This window comes from Pseudorca crassidens, chromosome 3 (genome assembly GCF_039906515.1).
Source record: "Pseudorca crassidens isolate mPseCra1 chromosome 3, mPseCra1.hap1, whole genome shotgun sequence".
Lineage (NCBI taxonomy): Eukaryota > Metazoa > Chordata > Mammalia > Artiodactyla > Delphinidae > Pseudorca > Pseudorca crassidens.
Window position 1 is genome coordinate 59,032,063 of NC_090298.1, and position 22,506 is coordinate 59,054,568.

Genomic DNA, 22,506 nt, shown 5'->3' on the forward strand with positions numbered 1-22,506 from the left:
GGCTCAACAATCACCAAGAGGCGAACCCAGTTTCCGGGCAACACCTCTAATAGGGCAAATGAGGGGAACTTCAGTGCTATTTATATTTTGGGAAGTGTGAAAATCTAAAGTAACTGTTTAAATAAGAATATATACAAAATAAATCTAAAATTATTATTTTTAAAAACTTTAAATTTCTTAAAATAAAAAAGCACAAGAAATAATGCTTTATAGTGTTTATAGACATAGACTTATGTGTGAAAACATGGGCAGGAAGGATATACACCAACTTGAGGAACACAATTATCTCTGGGGAGGAAAGAAGAAAGGGGAATGGGATTAGGAAGGGGTCCAAAGAGGACATCAACTGTATCTACGTTTTGTTCAGGTCTCCCAAAAAATAAATGAAAACAAATATGGCAAAATCTTAACATTTGTTAATCTGGACACTGGATATGTGGACACAAGGATACCATTTGCTCACTTTTTCCCCACATATTTGACAATATTTCTCATGTTTTCTGGTTGTAGTTCCTATACTTATTAGGAAGGGAAAAGCTGGAGAAAACCAACAGGCCACACCGAGTCCTCTGCCTGAAATAAAATAACTAAAATAGCAGAGGATACCTTACATAATACATAAGCACCTATAATTCACTTGGTATTCAATTTATCATGAGAATCCTAAAAAAGGGTAATAAGAGAGTCTGCCTGCAGTAGATGTGTTTGCATTCCTCCCCAAATTTAGTAAAGCAATAATTAGACTTTAAGAGGAAAATCCATTTTCATATTTTCCAAGGGTATACAGGGTTCATTCCATTCTCATGTATGGGTCTAGACAGAAGCTGTGATTCAAGATGGACATGCAACACTTGGCTCTTGTTTTATGGATTTTTGGTATTAAAAGGGGGGAAAGAAACTTAGAACAAAAATATTTTTTCAGTGGAAATAAATATCTGATGTTAGATTAAAATCAATGGTAAATTATATTTTATACAAGTTTTCTAATAAATTACTTTCTAGGTTAAATATTACTTCATTAAGAAAAGAGTAGTGCTATGGACTTTACACAAGTGCAAACATAAATCCACTAATTGCTTTTAAAACACCACAACACAATATATCCACACAATGAAATACTAAACAGCACTAAAAAAGAATAAATAGAGCTACATGAATCCACGGGAATGAATCTCATAATGATAAAGATGAATAGAAAAAGAAAACTACAGAAGAATTCATACAGTACATATTATTTATATAAAATTCTTTATTTTTTTTCTGCACTGCGCAGCTTGTGTGATCTTAGTTCCCCAACCAGGGACTGAACCCCGGGCCCTCGGCAGTAAAAGCACAAAGTCCTAACTACTGCACAGCCAGGGAATCCCCTAAACTTTTTAAATATGTAAAACAATATGACATTGTTGGAGGATGTATACGTATGTATTAAAAGTCTAAGAAATGCATGGGGAAAATAAATGCCAAATTGAGGATAGTGCTTATTTCAGGGAAGGGAGTAAGCTAATTGGATAGGACAGAAGTTCAACTTATATTGGCAATGATCCACTTCTCATGGATGCTGGATGATACATGAGTATTTGTTACCTTATTCTTTATATTTTTTGGTATATCTGAAATTTCTTTTTTTTTTTTTGAATTTAAAAAGCCACCACAGACAAATAACCCAAAGAAAGAATGGTTAAAGGATGTAAATAGACATTTTTCCAAAGGAGGTACATAAATGACCAATAAGCACATGAAAAGATGCTCAACATCAAATGCAAATCAAAAGTACAATGAGATGCCACTCCACATCCACTGAGATGGCTCTAACAAAAAAGACAAATAGGGCTCCCCTGGTGGTGCAGTGGTTCAGGGTCCACCTGCCGATGCAGGGGACACGGGTTCGTGCCCCGGTCTGGGAAGATCCCACATGCCGCGGAGCGGCTGGGCCCATGAGCCGTGGCCGCTGAGCCTGCGCATCTGGAGCCTGTGCTCCGCAATGGGAGAGGCCACGACAGTGAGAGGCCTGCGTACCGCAAAAAAAAAAAAAAAAAAAAAAGACAAATAATAATGAGTGTTGGCGAGGATATGGAGAAATTGTAACTCTCATACAATGTTTATGAGAACGTAAAATGGTGCGGTTGCTTTGGGAAACAGTTTGGCAATTCCTCAAAAGGTTATGGCCAAGCAATTTCATCCACGCCTAGGTATATACACCAGAGTAATGCCCACACAAAAGCTACACAAATGTTCAAAGTAACACTATTCGTAATATCTAAAAAGGGGAAACAATCCTAAAGTCCATCAACTGATGGTAGATAAACAAAATGTGGCATATCCACACAAGGGAATACTCCTCAGCCATTAAAAAAATGAAGCACTGATTCATGCTACAATGTGGATGAACCTTGAAAACATCTATGCAAAATGAAAGAAGCTAGACACAAAGGACTTACAATATAATTATATCATACAATTCCATTCATATGAAATGTCCAGAACAGGTAAATCCATAAACACAGAAAATAGATTAGTGGTTGATTGCTAGGGGATAAAGGAATGGGGGAATAGAAGAGTGACTGCTAATTGGTACAGGTTTTCTTTTTGGTGTGATGAGAATGTCCTGGAATTAGACAGTGGTTATGGTTGCATAGCTGTGAATATAATAAAAAACCACTGAATTGTACACTTTAAGAGGGTGAATTTTATGGTATGTGAATTATATTTCAACTTTTTAAGAAAGTTACCACACCCCCAAAATGCCATTTATGTGGAGGTAAGGGCACATTTGCAAAATTAAGCCCTAGAGAGCCAAGGAATATAATTTACTTAATATTGATATACGCACATTTAAAATATCCTGCAGAAACAAGTCAGAAGTGACACCGAGACAAGTTTAACTTTCTAAAAACTTAATCCAATTACCTATGTACATGAGAGAGGTCAGTGGATACCGCAAGCCAAGTGCATCTTCTGTAAAGGAATCAACAAAGTCCTCCAGCATATGAAGCCCAAAGTCTTTGCCTCTATATTTCTTTCTAACGAACATTGTATCAAGAACTGGCAGTTGGTAGCTTTGGGTAAGAAACGAGGCACATATGCTTCCTGCAGGAATAAAACAGAAATCCGACAATTTTTCACATTTAAAAGGCCACATATGTATATACATTTAGAGAACATGAGTTAAATCTAAAATTGGTTAGTTTTTCTTACATCAAGAAAAATGTTAAAGACACACTTAAGTTTTATAATATAAAATGCTTTCCAGCTATTACGTATCATAATGTATACGAGATGATGAGAAGAGCTATTTATTTTACGTTTGCCAACAGTATCTCATACAAGATAAACAACTATTACCATTTGATGAACTATATACTAGAATACATATCACTGTCCATAGACTTGCACAGCTTTAAAATTCATCAATTATTAAAATTTCAAATTTAAAGAGTATTTGGTGATTGTATATAGTTTATATTATAATACATGAAGTATCTAATTCCAACCTTAGTAATGTGAAATATTCATCTTTTCCCTTTACTTTTTGCCTAGTGATTACAGTCTCATTTGTTATCTATTTAATGATGGCAAAGAAGTGAATTAGTTCTCCAAATTTTTAAGGACTATGGATTAGGACTAAATGGAAACATCTGTTTTAGAAATGGCTAAGTCAGCAATCTTTCTGCTGTGAATATATGTTTTAAAATATCTTGTACGTTTAAGGTTTAACAGGAGAATATTTGTAGTAGTAATTAAATATGTCTCTCCTTGTTACATTACAGAGCTATTCTGATTTGTCTTTTAAGAACCCTGATTTGGGTTTTGACCCTCCAAATAGATGTGTAAGCGCCTGTAATGTATCTTAAGATAGTTTATAAGTTGAGGGCATCATGGTGGGGCGGCCCACTTTCTATTAATTTTAGTATTAATTCATAGTTAGCTATCAGTCAACATTCTACTTTTTTGTGCCTCAAGTAAAACAATCTATTATTCTCAGTTACATTATTCACATGGTTTTGGATAATTATAATAACGTAGTTCAAGAAAGAAACAAAATTTCAGGTAACAAACACCCCACAAATTAACTTTTACCAATCATATCATTTGATGAGTTGGTCAATATAACAAGGATTTTTTTAGTTCAACCAAATAATGAATTACTTATGATTAAATTGGAGAACTTCAATAAATTTTTGCAATAGACTCTAAGACTATCAACTAACTTAAATTCAGAATAGTTAACGCACATTGCTACGTACTTAGATCTTAACTGCTGACATTCAGTTCGGATACTGCTAAGGGTCAAAATGTCTTTATATAGTGATTTAGTTAACAATATTGTATTATATACTTTCAATTTACTGAAAAGGTAGATCTTAAGCGTTAGCACCTCAAGAAAAAAAAAAGAAAGAAAATGGTAACCATATGAGGCAATAAATATATTAATTATCTTGATTTTGGTGAATATATCACAACGTACATCAGATCATCAAGTTATACACATTAAACATATACAACTTCAAATTATCAATTATATTCAATAAAGCCAAAATAAATAAATAAATTTTTAAAGAATCTAACAGGTAGTCTCACCAACAAGCTACTGTGACCATTATCAGTTTTTAATGCCTTAAAATCAGGGTTTTCTCATAGTAACTGCTAGAAGTGATAATGAAATCAAAGGAGACATTACTTTAGAAGTAGCAGTAGTTCAAAGGACAAAGCAAAAATGAGAAGAGAAAGCACTATTTAGTTCTCAATACCATCTGAGGATCTGTTGGTATTTACTATTATGCGTGCCTCAGAATACCAACTATATGAAGTAAATTTCCCACAAATTATTTTTTTTTCTGTTTTCACACAAACATTCCTTTAAGTAGAGAAAAGGTAAAGTCCAGCATCTAATAGTGTTCAAATGATCAATTTATGGAACTAATAGTGTTCACGAAGTGTAAAGTTCTACCATTTACTCACTATGTACATATTCATTTCAAAAAATCATGCTAATTCTCTTTTGCCTACACCTTCAATACTTATTTTTGTATTTGTATCAGGTTCTACCCTGATACAAAAAGCAATCAAATAAAGGGCAGAAAACCTCTGCCCTGTTACCAGAGATTCTTCAGACACATCAAAACAGCTGCAGTTAATAGCACAATTACTTAGTAAAGTAAAAACCACAACCTCCTAACTTAGATGAAGTTTTCATTAAAATAAATCTACTAATTGAAATAAAATTAAATTTAGCATTGCATATTGCAGCTTGAATATTTATATTCCTCAGAGGACCACTTTTGGCCACCTTCTTTTTCTACATGCTCTCTCTGGGTAATCTCAGCTACTCTAAAGCCGTCTACCATTTATCCAAATACTCATGACCACTAAACTTTTATTTCTGTAATACATGAGATTTACTACAAGATGAATGGAAGAGCTCATATAAATGTAAATACAACAAAAAACACATGATCATCTCCAAAGACAAAGCAAAAGTCAGTACATTCATGATAAAAATACTCAACATCCTCAACCTGACAAGGGATCTATGAAGAACCCACAGCTAACAAACATCACACTTAATGGTGAAAGTCTGGATGTTTCTGCCTAAGATCAGGAACAAGATAAAAATGTTTATACTCGCCACTTCTATTCAACATGGTAAGGAGGTTCTAGCCAGGGCAATTAGGCAAGAAAGCGAAATTAAAGGCACCCAGATTGAAAAGAAAGAAGTAAAATCACATTCACAGATGACATGATCTTGTATACAGACCTTAAGATTTTCATCTTAAGAAAACCACTAAAAAATTATTACTATTTTTTAAATATTTATTTATTTGGCTGCACTGGGTCTTAGTTGTGGCACATGGGATCTTTGTTGCCAAGTGCAGGATCTTTTAGTTGAGGCATACAGGATCTAGTTCCCTGACCAGGGATCAAACCTAGGCCCACTGCATCGGGAGCACGAAGTCTTAACTACTGGATCACCAGCGAAGTCCCAGAAATCCACTAAAAAATTATCAAAACTGATTTTTTTACAAGTTCGGCAAGGTTACAGGATATAAGATCAATATACAAAAATCAGTTGGGGACCTCCCTGGCAGTCCAGTGGTTAAGACCCCAGGCTTCCACTGCAGGGGGCACAGGTTTGATCCCTGGTCAGGGAACTAGGAACCCACATGCCACGCAGGACAGCCAAAAAAGAAAAATCAATTGTATTTCTATACACCAGCAATGAACAATCTGAAAATGAAATTAAGAAAACAATTCCACTTACAATAGCATCAACAAATAATAAAATTCTTAGGAATAAATTTAACAAAAGTACAAAACTTGTATACTGAAAACTACAAACATTTAAAAGAAATTAAAGAACACTTAAATAGGGCTTCCCTGGTGGCACAATGGTTAAGAATCCACCTGCCAATTCAAGGGACACGGGTTCGAGCCCTGGTCCAGGAAGATCCCACATGCTGCAGAGCAACTAAGCCCGTGCGCCACAACTACTGAAGCCTGTGCTCTAGAGCCTGTGCACCACAACTACTGAAGCCCATGTGCCTAGAGCCCGTGCTCCAACAACAAGAGAAGCCACCACAACGAGAAGCCCACGCGCTGCAACTAGAGAAACCTCAGGCACAGCAACAAAGACCTAATGCAGCCAAACACAAATAAAATTAAAAAAAAAAAAGAACACTTAAATAAATGGAAAGATATCCCATGTTCATGGTTCAGAAGACAACACTGTTAAGATGTCAATACTCCCCAAACGGACCTACAGGTTCAAAATCCCAGCTGGATTTTTTGCAGAAATTGACAAAGTAATCCTAAAAATCAAATGGAAACGCAAAAAAAATACAAACAGCCAAAACAATCTTAACAAAGAAGAACGAAGCTGGAAGACTCACACTTCCCATTTTAAACCTTACAAAGCCACATACAGTAATCAGGCCAGTGTGATACTGGCACAAGAATAAACAGAGACCAACAGAACAGAAGTTCCAGAAGCAAAACCTCTTATTTATGGTCAACTGATTTTCAACAGGAGTCCCAAGGCATTTCTATGGGAACAGAACAGTCTTTTTAAATGAATGATGCTGGGACAACTGGATATCCCTATATGCAAAAAAATGATGTTGGACCCCTCCCCCTTTCCTCAGACCATATACAAAAATTAACTGCAAAGGATCATAAACATAACTTTAAGTGCTAAAACTATAAAATCTTAGAAGACAACATAGAAGTAAATCTTCATCACCTTGGGGTAGGAAAAGCCTTCTTAGCTACAACACCAAAAGCGCTACACCACCAAAAGCAAAAGTGACACGTAAAAAGAAGATAATTGGATTTTATCAAAACTAGTGCTTCGAAGGATACCATCAAGAAAGTAAAAAGACAACCCAAAAAATGAGAGAAAATACTTTCAAATTATATATCTGATAAGGCACTTGTATCTAGAATGTATGAAAAATGCTTACAACTCAATAATAAAAACACAAAACCCATTTTAAAAATGGGTTGAAGGGCTTCCCTGGTGGCGCAGTGGTTGAGAGTCCGCCTGCCGATGCAGGGGACACAGGTTTGTGCCCTGGTCTGGGAAGATCCCACATGCCGCGGAGCGGCTGGGCCCGTGAGCCATGGCCGCTGAGCCTGCGCGTCCGGAGCCTGTGCTCTGCAACAGGAGAGGCCACAACAGTGAGAGGCCCGCGTACCGCAAAAAAAAAAAAAAAAAAAAAAAATGGGTTAAGGATTTAATAGACATTTCTCCAAAGACATACAAATGGCCAACAGGTATATAAAATATGTTCAATGTCACTAATCATCAGGGAAATGGCAAATCAAATGAGGTATCACCTCATACCTGTCAGGATTGCTATTATCAAAAAAACAAAAACAAAAACACTGAAGACAACAAATGCTGGCAAAGATATGGAAAACTGGAACCTTTGTATACTGTTAATGGGAATGCAAAATGGTGCAGCCACTATGAAAAACAGTATAGAGGTTCCTCAAAATATTAAAAATAGAACTACCACATGATCCAGAAATCCCACTTCTGGGTATATATCCAAAATAATTGAAATCAGGATCTCAAAGAGATATTAACAATCCAGTGTTCACTGCAGCACTATTCACAATAGCCAAGGTGTGGTAAAACCTAAATGTCCACTGATGGATGATGGATAAAAAAATATGGTATATATATGTACAAGAGAATAATATTCAGCCTCAAAAAAAAAAAGTAAATCCTGCAATATACAACATGGATCAACCTTGAGGACATTATGCTAAGTGAAATAAGCCAGTCACAGGACAAATACTGCATGATTCCAATTATATGAGGCATTTAAAATAGTCAAACTCACAGAAGCGGAGAGCAGAACAACGGTTGCCAAGGGCAGGGTGAGGGGGAATTGGGGAGCTGTTAATCAATGGGTTTAAAGCTTCGGTAAGGCAAGTTCCAGAGACCTGCTGTATAACATTACACCTATAGTCAGCAGTGTTGTAATCTACAGTTAAAAATCTGTTGAGAGTAGATCTTATGTTAAGTGTTCTTACCACAATAAAGATTACAAAACATTTTTTAAGATAAATAATCTAGACAGAAAGGAGATTAGTGGTTTCCAGGAATTTCAGGGTAAAGGAAATGAGGAGTGATAGCTAATGGGTACAGAAATTCCTGAGGTGATGAAAATGTTCTAAATTAGACAGTAGTGATGGTTGTACAACTCTGTGAATATACTAAGAATCACTTCAGGGTGAATTTGATGATATATGAATTATAGTAGGATGGATCTCAAAATAGCTGTTCTGAAAGAACACAGACTAAAAAAAAAATGTATATACTGTATGATTCCATTTTATAAAATTCCAGAAAAAGCAGGCTAATATATAATAATAGACAGCAAATAACTGTTTGCTTGGGGTCAAACAGGGGGAAGGAAGGATGGTTACAAATATGCACAAAGAAACTTTTGAGGGTAACAGATATGTTCATTATCTTGATTGTGGTGATAGTATCACAGCTGTATAAATAAGTAAAAATACAACAAATTGTAAACTTTAAATATGGTCAAGTTTTTGTATGTCACTTATACCACAATAAAGCTGGGGGGGGAGATTTTTTTTAAAAAGGCCAGCTCGATTTAAAAATGGGCAAAGGATTTGAATAGACATCCCAAAGAAGACACATAAACAGCAAATACGCACATGAAAAGATGCTCAACATCCTTAGCCATTTAGGAAATGCAAATCAAAATGACAATGCCATCACTTCACACCTACCAGGTTGGCTATAGTCAAAAACATAGACAGGGCTTCCCTGGTGGCGCAGTGGTTGAGAGTCTGCCTGCCAATGCAGGGGACATGGGTTCGTACCCTGGTCTGGGAAGATCCCACATGCCGCAGAGCGGCTGGGTCCGTGAGCCATGGCTGCTGAGCCTGCGCGTCCAGAGCCTGTGCTCCGCAATGGGAGAGACCACAACAGTGAGAGGCCACAACAGTGAGAGGCCCGCGTACCGCAAAAAAAAAAAAAAAAAAAAAACAGATAAAAATAAGTGTTGGCTCACAATGCAATGCTTAAATGAAATGCTTATTTTTTTCACAATTTTCTGTGCATCTATATACTTTTGCTGAACAAAAAGAATCATTGCTTTATATCATGTTTACTTTTTCTTAAATAGTCTATTTTCCCATGTCATTAAATATTCTCTGAAAGCATTTTAAAAAAGTATCGGCAAGGATGTGCAGAAACTGCAGTCCTGGTACATCGCTGGTGGGAATGTAAAACGGTGCGGTTGCTTTAGAAAACAGTCTGACAGTTCCTCAAAAGGCTAAATTTAGAGTTACCATATGAACCTGGAATTCCACTCTTAGGTATATAACCACGAGAAATAAAAACCTGTACACAAATCTTCATAGCAGCATTATTCATAATGGCAAAATCATAAAAACAACTCAAAAGTCCATCAAATGATAAAAGACAATGTTAGAATATCCATACAAGGGAATACTATTTGGCCATAAAAAGGAATGAAGTGCTGATTCAAGAATGGATGAAACCTGAAAACAGTATGCTAAACAAAAGAAGTCAGATGCAAAAACTATTCTGATTGTATGATTTCATTTACATGAAATGTCCAGAACAGGCAAATCTACAGGGACAGAAATCTATAAGCAGATTAGTGGTCGCCTCGGGCCAGGTACCGAGGGCAGGGAGGGAATGGAGAGTGACTGTTAACGAGTACAGGGCAGGGTTTTTTTTGTGGTGACGAAAGTGATCGAAAATTGGTTACGGTGAAAGTTGTACAATTCTGTGAATATACTAAAAAAAATTGAATTGTATACTTTACATGTGTGAATTGTATGCTATATAAATAAACCTTAATAAAGCTGTAAAAATGTAAATAAACAAAATTTATACATGTGACTCCAATAAACCATTTATAATTAGGTTTTTCATATACTCCCCAAACCTGCTTCTCCCCTCCTGTTTACTGATTTTTCAGTAAATCTCATCACCATTCTACCAGTGGCTCAGAGCAAAACATGAGATCTCATCCCTGACTCTTCCTTCATAGGCTATGTACAATCCATCAGAAACACTGCAGCAATAACTTCATAATTTATCTCAATTATGGTGACTCCTACCTCCTTCTTCCTTGCCTGAGCCACCATCACCTCTCACCAGGGTTTTCTGCAATAATAACCTCTTAACTAATGTAGCTCCTAACCCTGCCACCTCTCTTTCTGGTTTTCTACACAACAGAGCTACCTTTTTTAAAAGGCCAATCAGATGGTGTCATGCCCATGCTTAAAATCCTCCACTGGATTCCTATCACCCACAGAGTGAAATTTAGACTCTTTCCTTGGCCTACTGGACGTGTCAGGATGTGTGCCGGTCTCTCTCCATCCCCATATCACTCAACTCCCTCTACTCTGGCCGCACTGGCCTTCTTGTTCTTTCTGAAACACCCTGAACTTTCTTCTGCCTCATGGCCTTTGCCTTTCAGTTCTTTGCCTGAATACCTCTTCTCTTGAAACTTCACATATCTCATCATTCCCTCACTTCCTTAGAGGTGCTTCCCCGACCGCTCTATTTAAGATAGTACCCCCCAACACACACTCTCTATTCTTTTAATCTACTTTTTCTTCACAGACCTGAGAGCATTATCGCCTATTTGTCTATTCATTGCTATCTTCTCCTCTTAAATGTAGGTTCTGTGATGACAGTTTACTTACAAAAATTGTATTACTATCTCTCAATTTCTCCATCTTGCTCCTTCTCCTATTCACCCTCCTCCCCTTTCCCTCTCCTTCCCTATCAATATGGCACAAAAAATAACTTTTGAATAAATGAATAAATTTCAACAGTACCATTCAGGATCTACGCATCACATTCAAGAACAGCTATTCTGCTGCAACTGAATAACTCTCTCTTTTCATGGAATTACCATTTCTTCTTTGTCCAACCAGTAATGTGTCTTTCCTGACCTTCATAAAACCTTCATAAAGCCAACAATGTGTGACTGTCTCCACAGAACACAACATAAAGTGAATTCTAAACAAATAATGTGATTATCTTTACAGGAGAGATCCTGTCATACACCACTAGGTAAGTACTCTCGTTAGTTACAGTCTTCATGCTTTATAAATTGGTTAACATAACGTTAGCTGTTATAACAAACCAAATCTGGAAAGCTTAACATTAAAAAGTTCCATTTTTGTTTAAGTAATAGTCTCACATAGCTGTTGCTGGGTAGTGGACGGCTTTCTGACTCACAATCATCCAAGAACTTTTTCAGTTACCTATTGTTGCCTAACAAACCAGCCCAAAATGTACTGGCTTAAAACAAAATTTATTATTTCATTATTTATCACAACTCTCATATGGTATCAGATGGGCCACTGGCACAGCTAAAGGTCCAAATGGCTTCACTCCCACAGCAGCAGCTAGCCAGCTGCTGACTGGAATTGCAGCTGGCCTTGCCAGCTGGGCACCTCAGTTCAATGTAGTTGCTTGAGCTTCCTCACCACGTGGCGGTCTTGAGGTAGGTGTGTTTCTTCCATGGTGACTAGTCTCTAAGAGTACCAAAGTGGAGACTACCAGGCTTCTTAAGGTTTAGGACAGTGTCACTTGTGCTGCTGTCTACTGGTTAAAGCAAGTCACAGGGCCAACAGATTCAAGCAGGCTACACAAGGACATAAATACTGGAAGCACGGTTCACTGGGGGCCCTCACAGTAACACAGGAACTCATGTTCCTTCTATCTTGTGGCTTCTCCATCCCCTAGCTCTTCAGAATCTTTTGCATTTAGCAGACAGATGAGGAAAAGGAATGCATCTTAACCACTCTGCTCTGATGTCATACATATCATTTCTCTCATTACCATGGGAAGAATTAGTCACACAGCCCCACCTACCTGTGAAAGCAACTGAAAAACATAATCCCTGACTGGACAGTTGCTGGCCAATGACAAGAATACAGAAGAGGAAGCACAAATATTTGGTAGACAGCTAGCAGCCTCAGCTAACTTTCTGCTTTCTCTTTTCTCCCAGTAGATTAACACTTCCTTTTCAACTTTCAGGAAATCAACTTTGCATCTCAGCAGATAGTACCTTTTGCTGGCAGACTCCTTTCACATTTATGTTTGCTTATCTCAGGCTATTTTCAGTAACTTATAGCCTAACACCAATATTGACAAATACACATACTCATGTTACACAATAGTTTTGACTGACCTCATTCACATTTTAAGATTACACTAACTTCTGTGGCCCACACAAATATCCACATCTCCCCCATGTGGTCCACCTTACATTTCTAACTACTCCCCCATGTGGTCCACCTTACATTTCTAACTACGTATCTCTTATATGTCCCATAGGAACACTGAACTTTACATATCAAAACTGAACTCAAGTATTACCAAATCCACTGCTCGTATATTCCCAATTTTAGTTAACAGCTTCCCACCTAGGCACCCGAGTCAAAACCCTGAAGATTCATCACTGGTTCCTCCCCTCCCCTTCCCATACACACGCACTGCAGTCACCTCACTCTGTCCATCCAGAAATCTCCCTCAAATCTGTTTCCTCCTTTATCCCTATTGCCTCTTTCCTAGCATTGGTCCTTCCTTCACCTGGATGACTGAAATAGCTCTTTTAATCGAAGTCCCTGACTTCAGAACACAATTTCTTTATCCATCACCAAGTGCTACAAAAATTATCTCCCTAAAATATTTAACCATGATGCCCTTAAATAAAATTCTTTGATCACTTCGTGCCAATAAGATGAAGTTCCAATGTTTAGTATGGCATTTAAGAACCTTCACAAGGGGCCCTCCATCTTTACCTCTCCCCACCCTACAATCCTTTTAGTCCCACCAGCTTGCTCAAGGTGGTGTTATAAATACACTTTGAACTTCCATGATTCTGTTCCTTCTTTCACATTTATATTCCATTCATCTGTTTACTAAGAATTTTCCTTTTCTTTCCCCTTCTCTGCCTACTGACATCCTACTTATCCTTCAAAGCCACTTTTAAATATCTCTTTCTCAGTGACACCTTCCTCCAGGCAAAATTACCTGCCCCATTCTTCCATGACTACTACTGTTGATACCTCAAATACAGTACTTATCAAACTGAATTTTGATTCGGTAACTAGTTTTCTGTCTCATCCACTAGACTTTTGGTGCTTTGAAGGCTCACCCCATGACCAGTCATTTTTGTGTCTCTACTGAGAATGGAATCAGCCCTACCTCCCCAATAAACAGAAAACTTATTGGGAAGTACATGCTTTTTAAGATGGCTAAAACTTGACCTGAAAACAAAGTACCCACCTCATTTCCCAATGATACATTTCAGGCAGCCACAGAGTACAGTGGGACTCCCCCATGCCTTTGCTCACCACCTTAAGAAAAGGATTAAGCCTAGACAGTCTCAACGCCGTAAAATATAACCTCAACCCTTCTCAAACGCAAACTTCCACTATGTTTTGCCTTTAGCTATATGTATTATCAATACTTATCATTTTATATCACAGTTTTGTTATTCCTTAAATAATCTTAAAACAGAAGGGCCAGATATCTGAATTTCAGTGAACAGAAAGTGAGTGATCTGCCCAAAAGAGGAGGTAAGATCATAGCTATAGCTCTCAGTAAAAAAGTTGGAAAGTCATAAGGAAAGCTAACTACCAAATGAAGAGAGGAAAGAATGCTTCCACTATAAATTATTTCAAATGGAAATTACAAAAACCAAAACTATGTCTCCTGGTATTGATCATAATTCCCTTTAGAAGTGAATCAACAAAACTGATTTTAAAGTAGTTGTTGATTAGATTCTGCTTCTGCCATATGGTTCTTGTGCTTTTCCAAAACATGAGTCTTCAAACTGGACCAGGGTGATTCACAGTTGAGGCCAAATAATATTTCCAGGGCTTCCCTGGTGGTGCAGTGGTTAAGAGTCCGCCTGCCAATGCAGGGGACACGGGTTCGTGCCCCGGTCCGGGAAGATCCCACATGCTGCAGAGCGGCTGGGCCCATGAGCCATGGCCCCTGAGCCTGCGCTCCGCAACGGGAGGGGCCACAACAGTGAGGGGCCCGCGTACCGCAAAAAAAAAAAAAAAAAAAAAAGTCCAAAATAGCACCTAATGACAGTGGCCTCCATTTTGTTTTTTTCTCAGCTTGTCTACACTAAAATGTGATATCTGATTTATACACATTTATATCTTTTGTATTTTTTGACATAGGACAGTTAACAGAACTTCCACTGAATTAACAAGTGGTTTTCTTATTTTTCATACCTGTACGAGATTTTTTCCTTAGCAGGTTTCTAGTTAGCACAGCCCTTTTGACAGGGGGACATGATCATCATAGGCCCTGTGAGGATTTATAAACTTCATCTAGTTTTGCGGTAGACACTGATTAGACTCTGGGAATAGTTCCTTCTCTAATCATGTTTACTTCTTACTTTTAATCAAAGTTTTACATGTACATTGTTAGCGTCCAACAGTCCTCTAAGATTTGTTGGGGAAAAAAACGTCCTGTGACTGCCTCCCTGATCCACACAAACAAACACACTTTCCATCCCCCAGAAACGCACACTTTGGTCTTTTTCGGTATTAACCCCCATAACTCTAAGTAACTTACTACTTCTTGCTTTTTCCATTTTAGGCATAATCAACTGGCTTCCCAGTATGGAAGATGAGAATTTAGCTTCTATATACATGTACATACCCTACTCCCAATACACCATCACCATACTTCCTCTACATGCCCTGCCCTATTACTCCAATACAGTAATTTATAATTTTGGCTAGGTCAATTTTCAGCATTTACATTACACACACACACACACACACTTTTGATAACTGAGCCATGTAGTATATCATGATTGTTTTCCTTTTCCTGCACTTCGTTTTTTTTTTCTGCACTGCTTTTTGATTTGCCTTAATAATGGTTTATCACTCTTTATTTAGTATTTACCTCTAACTTACCCCCCAGTGTCCCACAACTGTAACACTTACGTTGGTAAATGCAAACACATCAGGTATTCCATATTCTTGAATCAATGACCCAGAGCTTTCTGACTTACTACAATCTAGATTAGCCAATCTCTAGAAAAGTGCCGTCCAAAAGAACTTTCTGCATTGATGGACATGTTCCGTATCTCTCTGTTCAATGTGGTAGCCACTAGCCACATGTGGCTACTGAACACTTACACAGTGGCTAGTATGACTGAGAAACTGAATTTTAAACTTTATTTCATTTTAATTAATTTTCATTTAAATAGTCACATAAAGCTAGTGGCTACCAATCTGGACAGAGAAGCCTCAGAACTATCAAACAGCTGTGATGCGGGGATATTTCTCTCCTTATTTTCCTGATCTGGTATCATTCTTTCCTGACTTACTTCCTTATTTTAGTAGAGCATAAATTCTGTTAGCTTCCTGAAAAATGATGCATGAGAGGTTAAAAAAAAAAAAAATTTTTTTTTTAAATTAATCATGTAGAAATTTCCTTCTGTCACTCTCTTACTTCATTCATTATTTGGGCATAGAATTACATTGGAAATCACTTTCTCCCAGTATCTTAGAGGCACTGTTCCACTTCTAGTGTTCAGTGCAGTGCTGCTTTTGAGAAACCTAATCATTATGATTCTTGATCCTTTGTATAAATTCCCCCTCTCACTCTGTAGAGGATTACAGAATCTTTTCTCTATCCCAGATGTTCCGAAATTTTGCAACAATCTACCTCAGCGTGGGCCTATTTTAATTCATTCATTGCAATGGATGTTCAATGGGCCTTTTTAACTTGGAAATACATGTTCTATAATTCTGAGACTTTTCTTGAACTACTTCATTGGTGATTTCTTCCCCTCCAGTTTCTCTGTTCTTTCCTTCTGAAACATCTATTATGCAGACTGCTCCTCTAATTTTATCTTTTCTTTCCTATTTTCCATCATTTAGGGTTTGTTGTTGTTATGATTGTTCTCCTTTCTAATCAACATCAACTTTATCTCCCTTATACTGAGTTTTTAATTTCCAAGAGCTCTATGGATATTCTTTTAATATATCTTGTTCCCATTATGAATGTACTAACTACTCTTACGTTCCACAAATATTGAGTTGTTTTGTTTGTTTTTGCATTGTCTGTCTCTTCCAAATTGCTTTTATTCTTTTTTGGTTTTGATCTCCATCTTTCATATCAGTGACTTTTCCTAACTAAGCTATTTGTTCATAGTTAAGAATGAAACATTAGAGACTTCCCTGATGGTCCAGTGGTTAAGAATCCGCCTTCCAATGCAGGCGATACAGGTTCGATCCCCAGTTGGGGAACTAAGATCCCACATACTACAGGGCAACTAAGTCCGCACACCACAACTACTGAGCCCACGCACCACAACTAGAGAGCCCATGTGCTGCAACTACTAAGCCTGTGCACCATATTAGACAGCCCAAGTGCCGCAACTACTGAGCCCGTGCACCACAACTACTGGGCCTGCACACCACAACTAGAGAGCCCGCACGCCACAACTGCTGAGCCCGTGCACCACAACTAGAGAGCCCGCAAGCCACAACTACTGAGCCCACACACCACAAGTAGAGAGCCTGTGTGCTGCAACTACTGAGCCCACATGCCACAACTAGAGAGAGCCTGCATGCCACAACTAGAGAAGCCCGTGCACCACAACAAAAGATCCCACGTGCTGCAACAAAGATCCCATGTGCTGCAACAAAGATCCCATGTGCTGCAACTAAGACCTGACTCAGCCAAATAAATAAATGAATATTAAAAAAAAAAAAGAACGAGACATTAAAAAGTTGATCAGTGTGCGAGGTGGGGATTGCTGACAATGACTGGAACCTTTCCCAGGGGAACCATTTATACTGGTATTTTTAGAATATTTTTTCTCTTGGCCCAGTCAAATTCCTCAAAGAGTACTTTTTTGCTCATGTAACCATTAAATAATATTGAAATAGATGGCATGTATTCACACATTTTGGTAACATTTAAAATTTCCATCTTAGGTTTCAATAATTACAAAGAATGTAATTTCTAACATCTTATAACATTAACTTTTTAACAACTATTTATCATAAAAATAACTTTAGACTTACAGAAAAGTTGCAAAAATATACAAAGAATTCCCACATACCCTTCACCCAGATTCCCCTAATGTTAACATCTTACATAGCCAGAGTACTGTTATCAAAACCAGAAAATCAACATTAATAAAATACTATTAGCTAAACTACAGGCCTTATTCAAACTCTCCCAGTTTTTCTACTAATTTTTCTGTTTCAGAATCCAATCAAAGATTCCATATGGTATTTAGTTTAATGTCCCAACTCTGATCTTTGATAATTCCTCCACCTTTCCCTGTCTTTCATGATCTTGATACTTTTGGAGGTTACTGATCAGTTATTTTGTAAAATAACCTTCAATTTGGCTTTGTCTAATGTTTTCTCGTGATAAAATTGAGGTTATGCATTTTGGGCAAAAATACCTCAGAAATGACGTTATGTCCTTCTCACTACATCATAAATTGGGGTCTCTGATGGCGATGTGTCTCATTGCTGGTGATGTTAACCATGATCTATTAGTTAACATGGTGTCTGCCAGGATTTGCTATGTAAATTTACTATGTTTCCCTTTTCAATTAAACAATATTGATTAAAGAAAAACACTATATCACTACTCTTTTAAATGCATCAAATGGACCCTAAAAACTATTATCAATTTGATTTGATAACTGTCATCATCCATTGAACAACCTGTTCCTTTACTATTGAACTAACCACTCTTAACACTCAAAAAGCTTACACTGTTCCTTCCCCACCCCTGACCTTCTATTTCTATTATATTTATACTACAGACTATTACCCTAATGTAATATATTTTTATACTTGGATTATATATTGATTATCCAATCATTCTTCTCTGCAAAAACGTATCTGTATATAAAAATATACATTTTTTAAGTTTCTTGTGACCATAAGATTCTAAGTATCAATTCAAAAGAAATTCTGAGTTATCATTATAATTAATATTAGTATATGATGGATCAAAACACAAGTATATTATACATTTGGAAAACTATTATACATTGGGAAAACTAATTATTCAGCAAAAAATAAAGTTTTATTGAAAATACATCTCAACGAAATACATGGAGCTTACCTTTTTTTTTCAGTTTATGAGTCCATGAACAAATATTACTACCAGAATGTGACAAGGTTCAGCATTAATCCTGTTCCTATTTTTTATTTTTATAGATTAAAATGCTTAATAACCATAGAAGGGACCAGAAAATCTTATTATAGTGATGTTACTCAATTCTGCAAGTTCCTTTAGAGTTATGTACCAGATATTACACAATGACCTACTGTTAAAAACTATTTTTAATGATCTGACATCTACCTAACCCAAGAAACAAACAAACTACACATCCCTCATAGTAATCTCTTTATTTCGGGCCAAAAAAAAATTTATATACTTTCTTGAATTTCATTATACTATAATAGGATTTGACCTCATAAAAAAGTCCCCTCTTATATATCAAGGCTATTTTTATGTTCCAACTAATATCCCTATATACTGATTTGCTATTTTATTTTAAAAAATCATAAATAGGGCTTCCCTGGTGGCGCAGTGGTTGAGAGTCCGCCTGCTGATGCAGGGGACACGGGTTCGTGCCCCGGTCTGGGAAGATCCCACATGCCGCGGAGCGGCTGGGCCCGTGAGCCCCGGCCGCTGAGCCTGCGCGTCTGGAGCCTGTGCTCCGCGACAGGAGAGGCCACAACAGTGAGAGGCCCGTGTACCGCAAAAAAAAAAAAAAAAAAAAAAAAAAAAAATCATAAATAATAAGTGATACCATAAGGCTTTTATTCAACTACAAACGTACTTAATAAAGGTTTTATCTTTTTGCTTCTGGTAGTTTTTTCCTGATATGTACATTAGGAATACTTCTATCACAAAGTGTTTCAGTATTTGTTTTGGACAATTTTTTTCAAATTATTTTATGTTTGGGTTTACTTTGTAGAAAAAAACACTGCCAGACTGAATTAGATGGTTACTGATCCAAAGGCTAGCATAAGCACATCTAATGCCATTGTTCTCTGGCAGATGAGAGCCAGAGCTTAAAGCAGGAAAACACTGAAATAAATAGTAAGGAAGTAAGGCAATTAGTAGAGAAGTATGGAAAGTGCTAAAAGGGGTAGACAAGTAGTACTTGGAAGCTCCAGCATATAAAACTGAGCTGACTAACAGAAAAAGTAAAAATAGAAGTCAGGTCCCAAAGGAGTGGAGGAGGCCCCAAAACACAGAAAGCAAAGAGGAGCCAATGCCTGGAATCAAATACTGATCAGAAATACTGAGGGGGGAATGCTATGTCCTTTCTTAACTGTATGTCTTTCATCTACAGATGCTCTAAATGAGAAAGCATAAACTCTTATGTACTTCAAATGTCTATGAGCTACTTTCAAGTAGGAAACCCCGCTGCAGCCAGCGTGAGCAGCAAAAAGCCTCCAATTCCATAGGAATTACTTGTATAAAATAAAGCATAAAGTAATTAAACCATATTCCAGCCTCCAACTTATGAAAACATTTTAAAAATAAAGTGATGCCTTTTATGCAATGCAGCACTAAGCTTCCATTTAACAAACATTATTATTCTTCCTCTGTATGATGATATCTTTCTGAAGTTGTGTAAATTATTGGTTCTACTTCAAATTTATACAAGAATAAAATAGCATATTAAGGGAGAGTTAAAGTATTTACTAAACAGCAAAAACATTTAAAACTATAGATCATAGTTTTTTTATTGAGAAAAAGTGACCTTCCTTTTACTGACTATATGTACTCATCATACTCATCATGACTGATGTTCTCATCATAAATGTGTACTAATTATACTATTAAAGGTATTAGTCACAACTGTCCTTCAAATTAGCAGGAAATTTGGTATTATCTTTAGACTGCATCTGACCACAAGAGCTAAATTTGGCAAGTGTGAAATATTAAAAAGACAAAAATAATGTGAGTACTCTCTGTGAAAGGTGTTTTGGCCAAGGTACAGAACAAGGCTGCCTTTGTTGTGTAGTGGTTGTAAGGTGTGGGGTATACGTGTACATGGAGTAAGCAGGTTTGATTTTTCTGGCTCCAGTAGCTCTAGGGAACTGAATGAACAGGAAAACAGGTAAAGCAAGATGAAGCTGCACTAGTCTTTCAGGAAAAGGGTATAGTTGGGTCTTAGGATCAGAAATAAAAACTTTACAAGATTGACTATTTCAATGCTGTTTGGATTCTCTAAATATATTGGAGTACTTTGCTTTAGCTGCTTTACTGTATCAGGCTGAATCAGCTACACTAGAAGAAAAAGCCTACGTATTTGGTCCACAGGTAGACAGGGGATTTAAGACGAGCCAGTAATAGTGATAGCAGCAGGAATCAAAGTAAAACAAAGACCTTTAAATAAAGGGAAGGCAACGAGAGGGAAAGAAGACAAGGCTCAACATACAACTCTCTGTCCACATACGTGGAGAAATTTTCCACTCTGTTAAATGTTTACTTTTTTTTCAAAAGACTTTCCTAACCAATCCTCACTTACATAGAATCAAAGTACTCCCAAGAAATACTGAGTAAAATCATCTCAATTCGTACTCTAGATACTAATTTAAAAGGGACATTGATACAGTTGGGGTCCAAAAAGTGGGTTTACATAATACATATTTTAAATAACTTTTAAAGACTCACCTGTAGGCTTAACTGAATAAAACCCAATGGCCTCTCCTTTCTTCCACAGAATCTTAGCATAATCAGTACTGCTATGACACAGGAATGGGATCTCATTTCTCTCCATTTCCTGCTTTCTATAAATAATTCGATTCAGAACATACAGAACCACTCTCTCCCCAAGAGTTCTCACCTACAAAGAGACGAGACACCAGGCACAACAGTTAGCATCAACTCAGAGATGCAGTTTACCTTGCTCCCTGCTTCCATACCTTGTACTGACATTCAAGGCACTTTGAATACATTCAGAATGATTTGTAAACCATTTTATTATCACAAGGATGAGACCAGTCATTCATACCAATAACAATCCATTTCTATGGACACAAATTATGCATGAAATAATGCCTCTCAGCAAAATTCTAAAACAGGCAAAACAGGTTTCCAATATACCAATCCCCAGCATCTCCACGTTAGCAGTCAGTGCTCTTTCTGCTTCCAGCTGCCCAGATCCCAGTTCTCCCCAACTCTACCTGCTGCCCCCCACCATTTCTAGTGCTTCTTTTCCCCCCATTCCAGCCTACACATTAAAAAAAAAAAAGAAAGAAGGAAAAGAAAGTGAAAAAAGCTTCGTGTTATGCCCTGAAGACTTTAAAAACAATGATTATCTCATTTGATGAGCAAAGCCATAATTATGCTCTTGGGAAAGGAATCTCTCTCATCTTTTCTAGGTAAAATGGTCATTTAACAGTCATGTCTTTGTTGTCGAACGATAAGGAATACCTGTCTCCCCCTACACACATACACACATAACCCTCTGCCAGACCAGATAGGCAATGACAGGGGCACCAGGGCAGTCTGATGAAAACAAAACTTGGGGCAATCACAGAATGGAAACAACCTCACTTCCTACAGGCAGGTCTGCACGGTCACAGGGACACCCTCACCAATTGCCTGACATTGAACAGTGGGGTTTTCCCCATAGACATCTGTCACTGCTAAAAACAAGAGTCTATACATGAAATCTATCCCCCCTACCCCACCCCAAGTCTCCTTAAAGAAAAACAAGAATGTCCTCTAATTAGGCGAGAGGAGAGAAAAAGCATTAGGCATACACACACTACTCTCAAAAACCTCCCCGGTAAGGAATTTCCAATACCGAACACCACATGAAATGACAAAGCTCTCCAGCTTACAGGGTATCCCACACCTTCCTTGAACAGCTCTGACCAGAATGAAATTCTTTCTGATACTGAGCTGAAATCTCTTTCCCAAAGACTATACCTTGATAT

General features: G+C 37.3%; 1 protein-coding gene across 7 annotated transcripts in view; it reads right to left on the reverse strand.

Annotated features, from left to right (window-relative positions):
• FAM169A (family with sequence similarity 169 member A) overlaps window positions 1-22,506 on the reverse strand; it is a 65,542-nt gene that overhangs the window by 20,410 nt on the left and 22,626 nt on the right. For 6 of the 7 annotated variants that reach the window (XM_067731001.1, XM_067730999.1, XM_067731002.1 and 3 more), the window contains exons 5-6: window positions 21,236-21,407; window positions 2,908-3,087 (exon numbers count right to left, since the gene is read on the reverse strand). In XM_067731001.1, the coding sequence (XP_067587102.1) occupies window positions 2,908-3,087; window positions 21,236-21,407 (352 nt within the window). The remainder of the gene's footprint in view (window positions 1-2,907; window positions 3,088-21,235; window positions 21,408-22,506) is intronic. The other variant, XM_067731005.1, reaches the window with a different exon arrangement.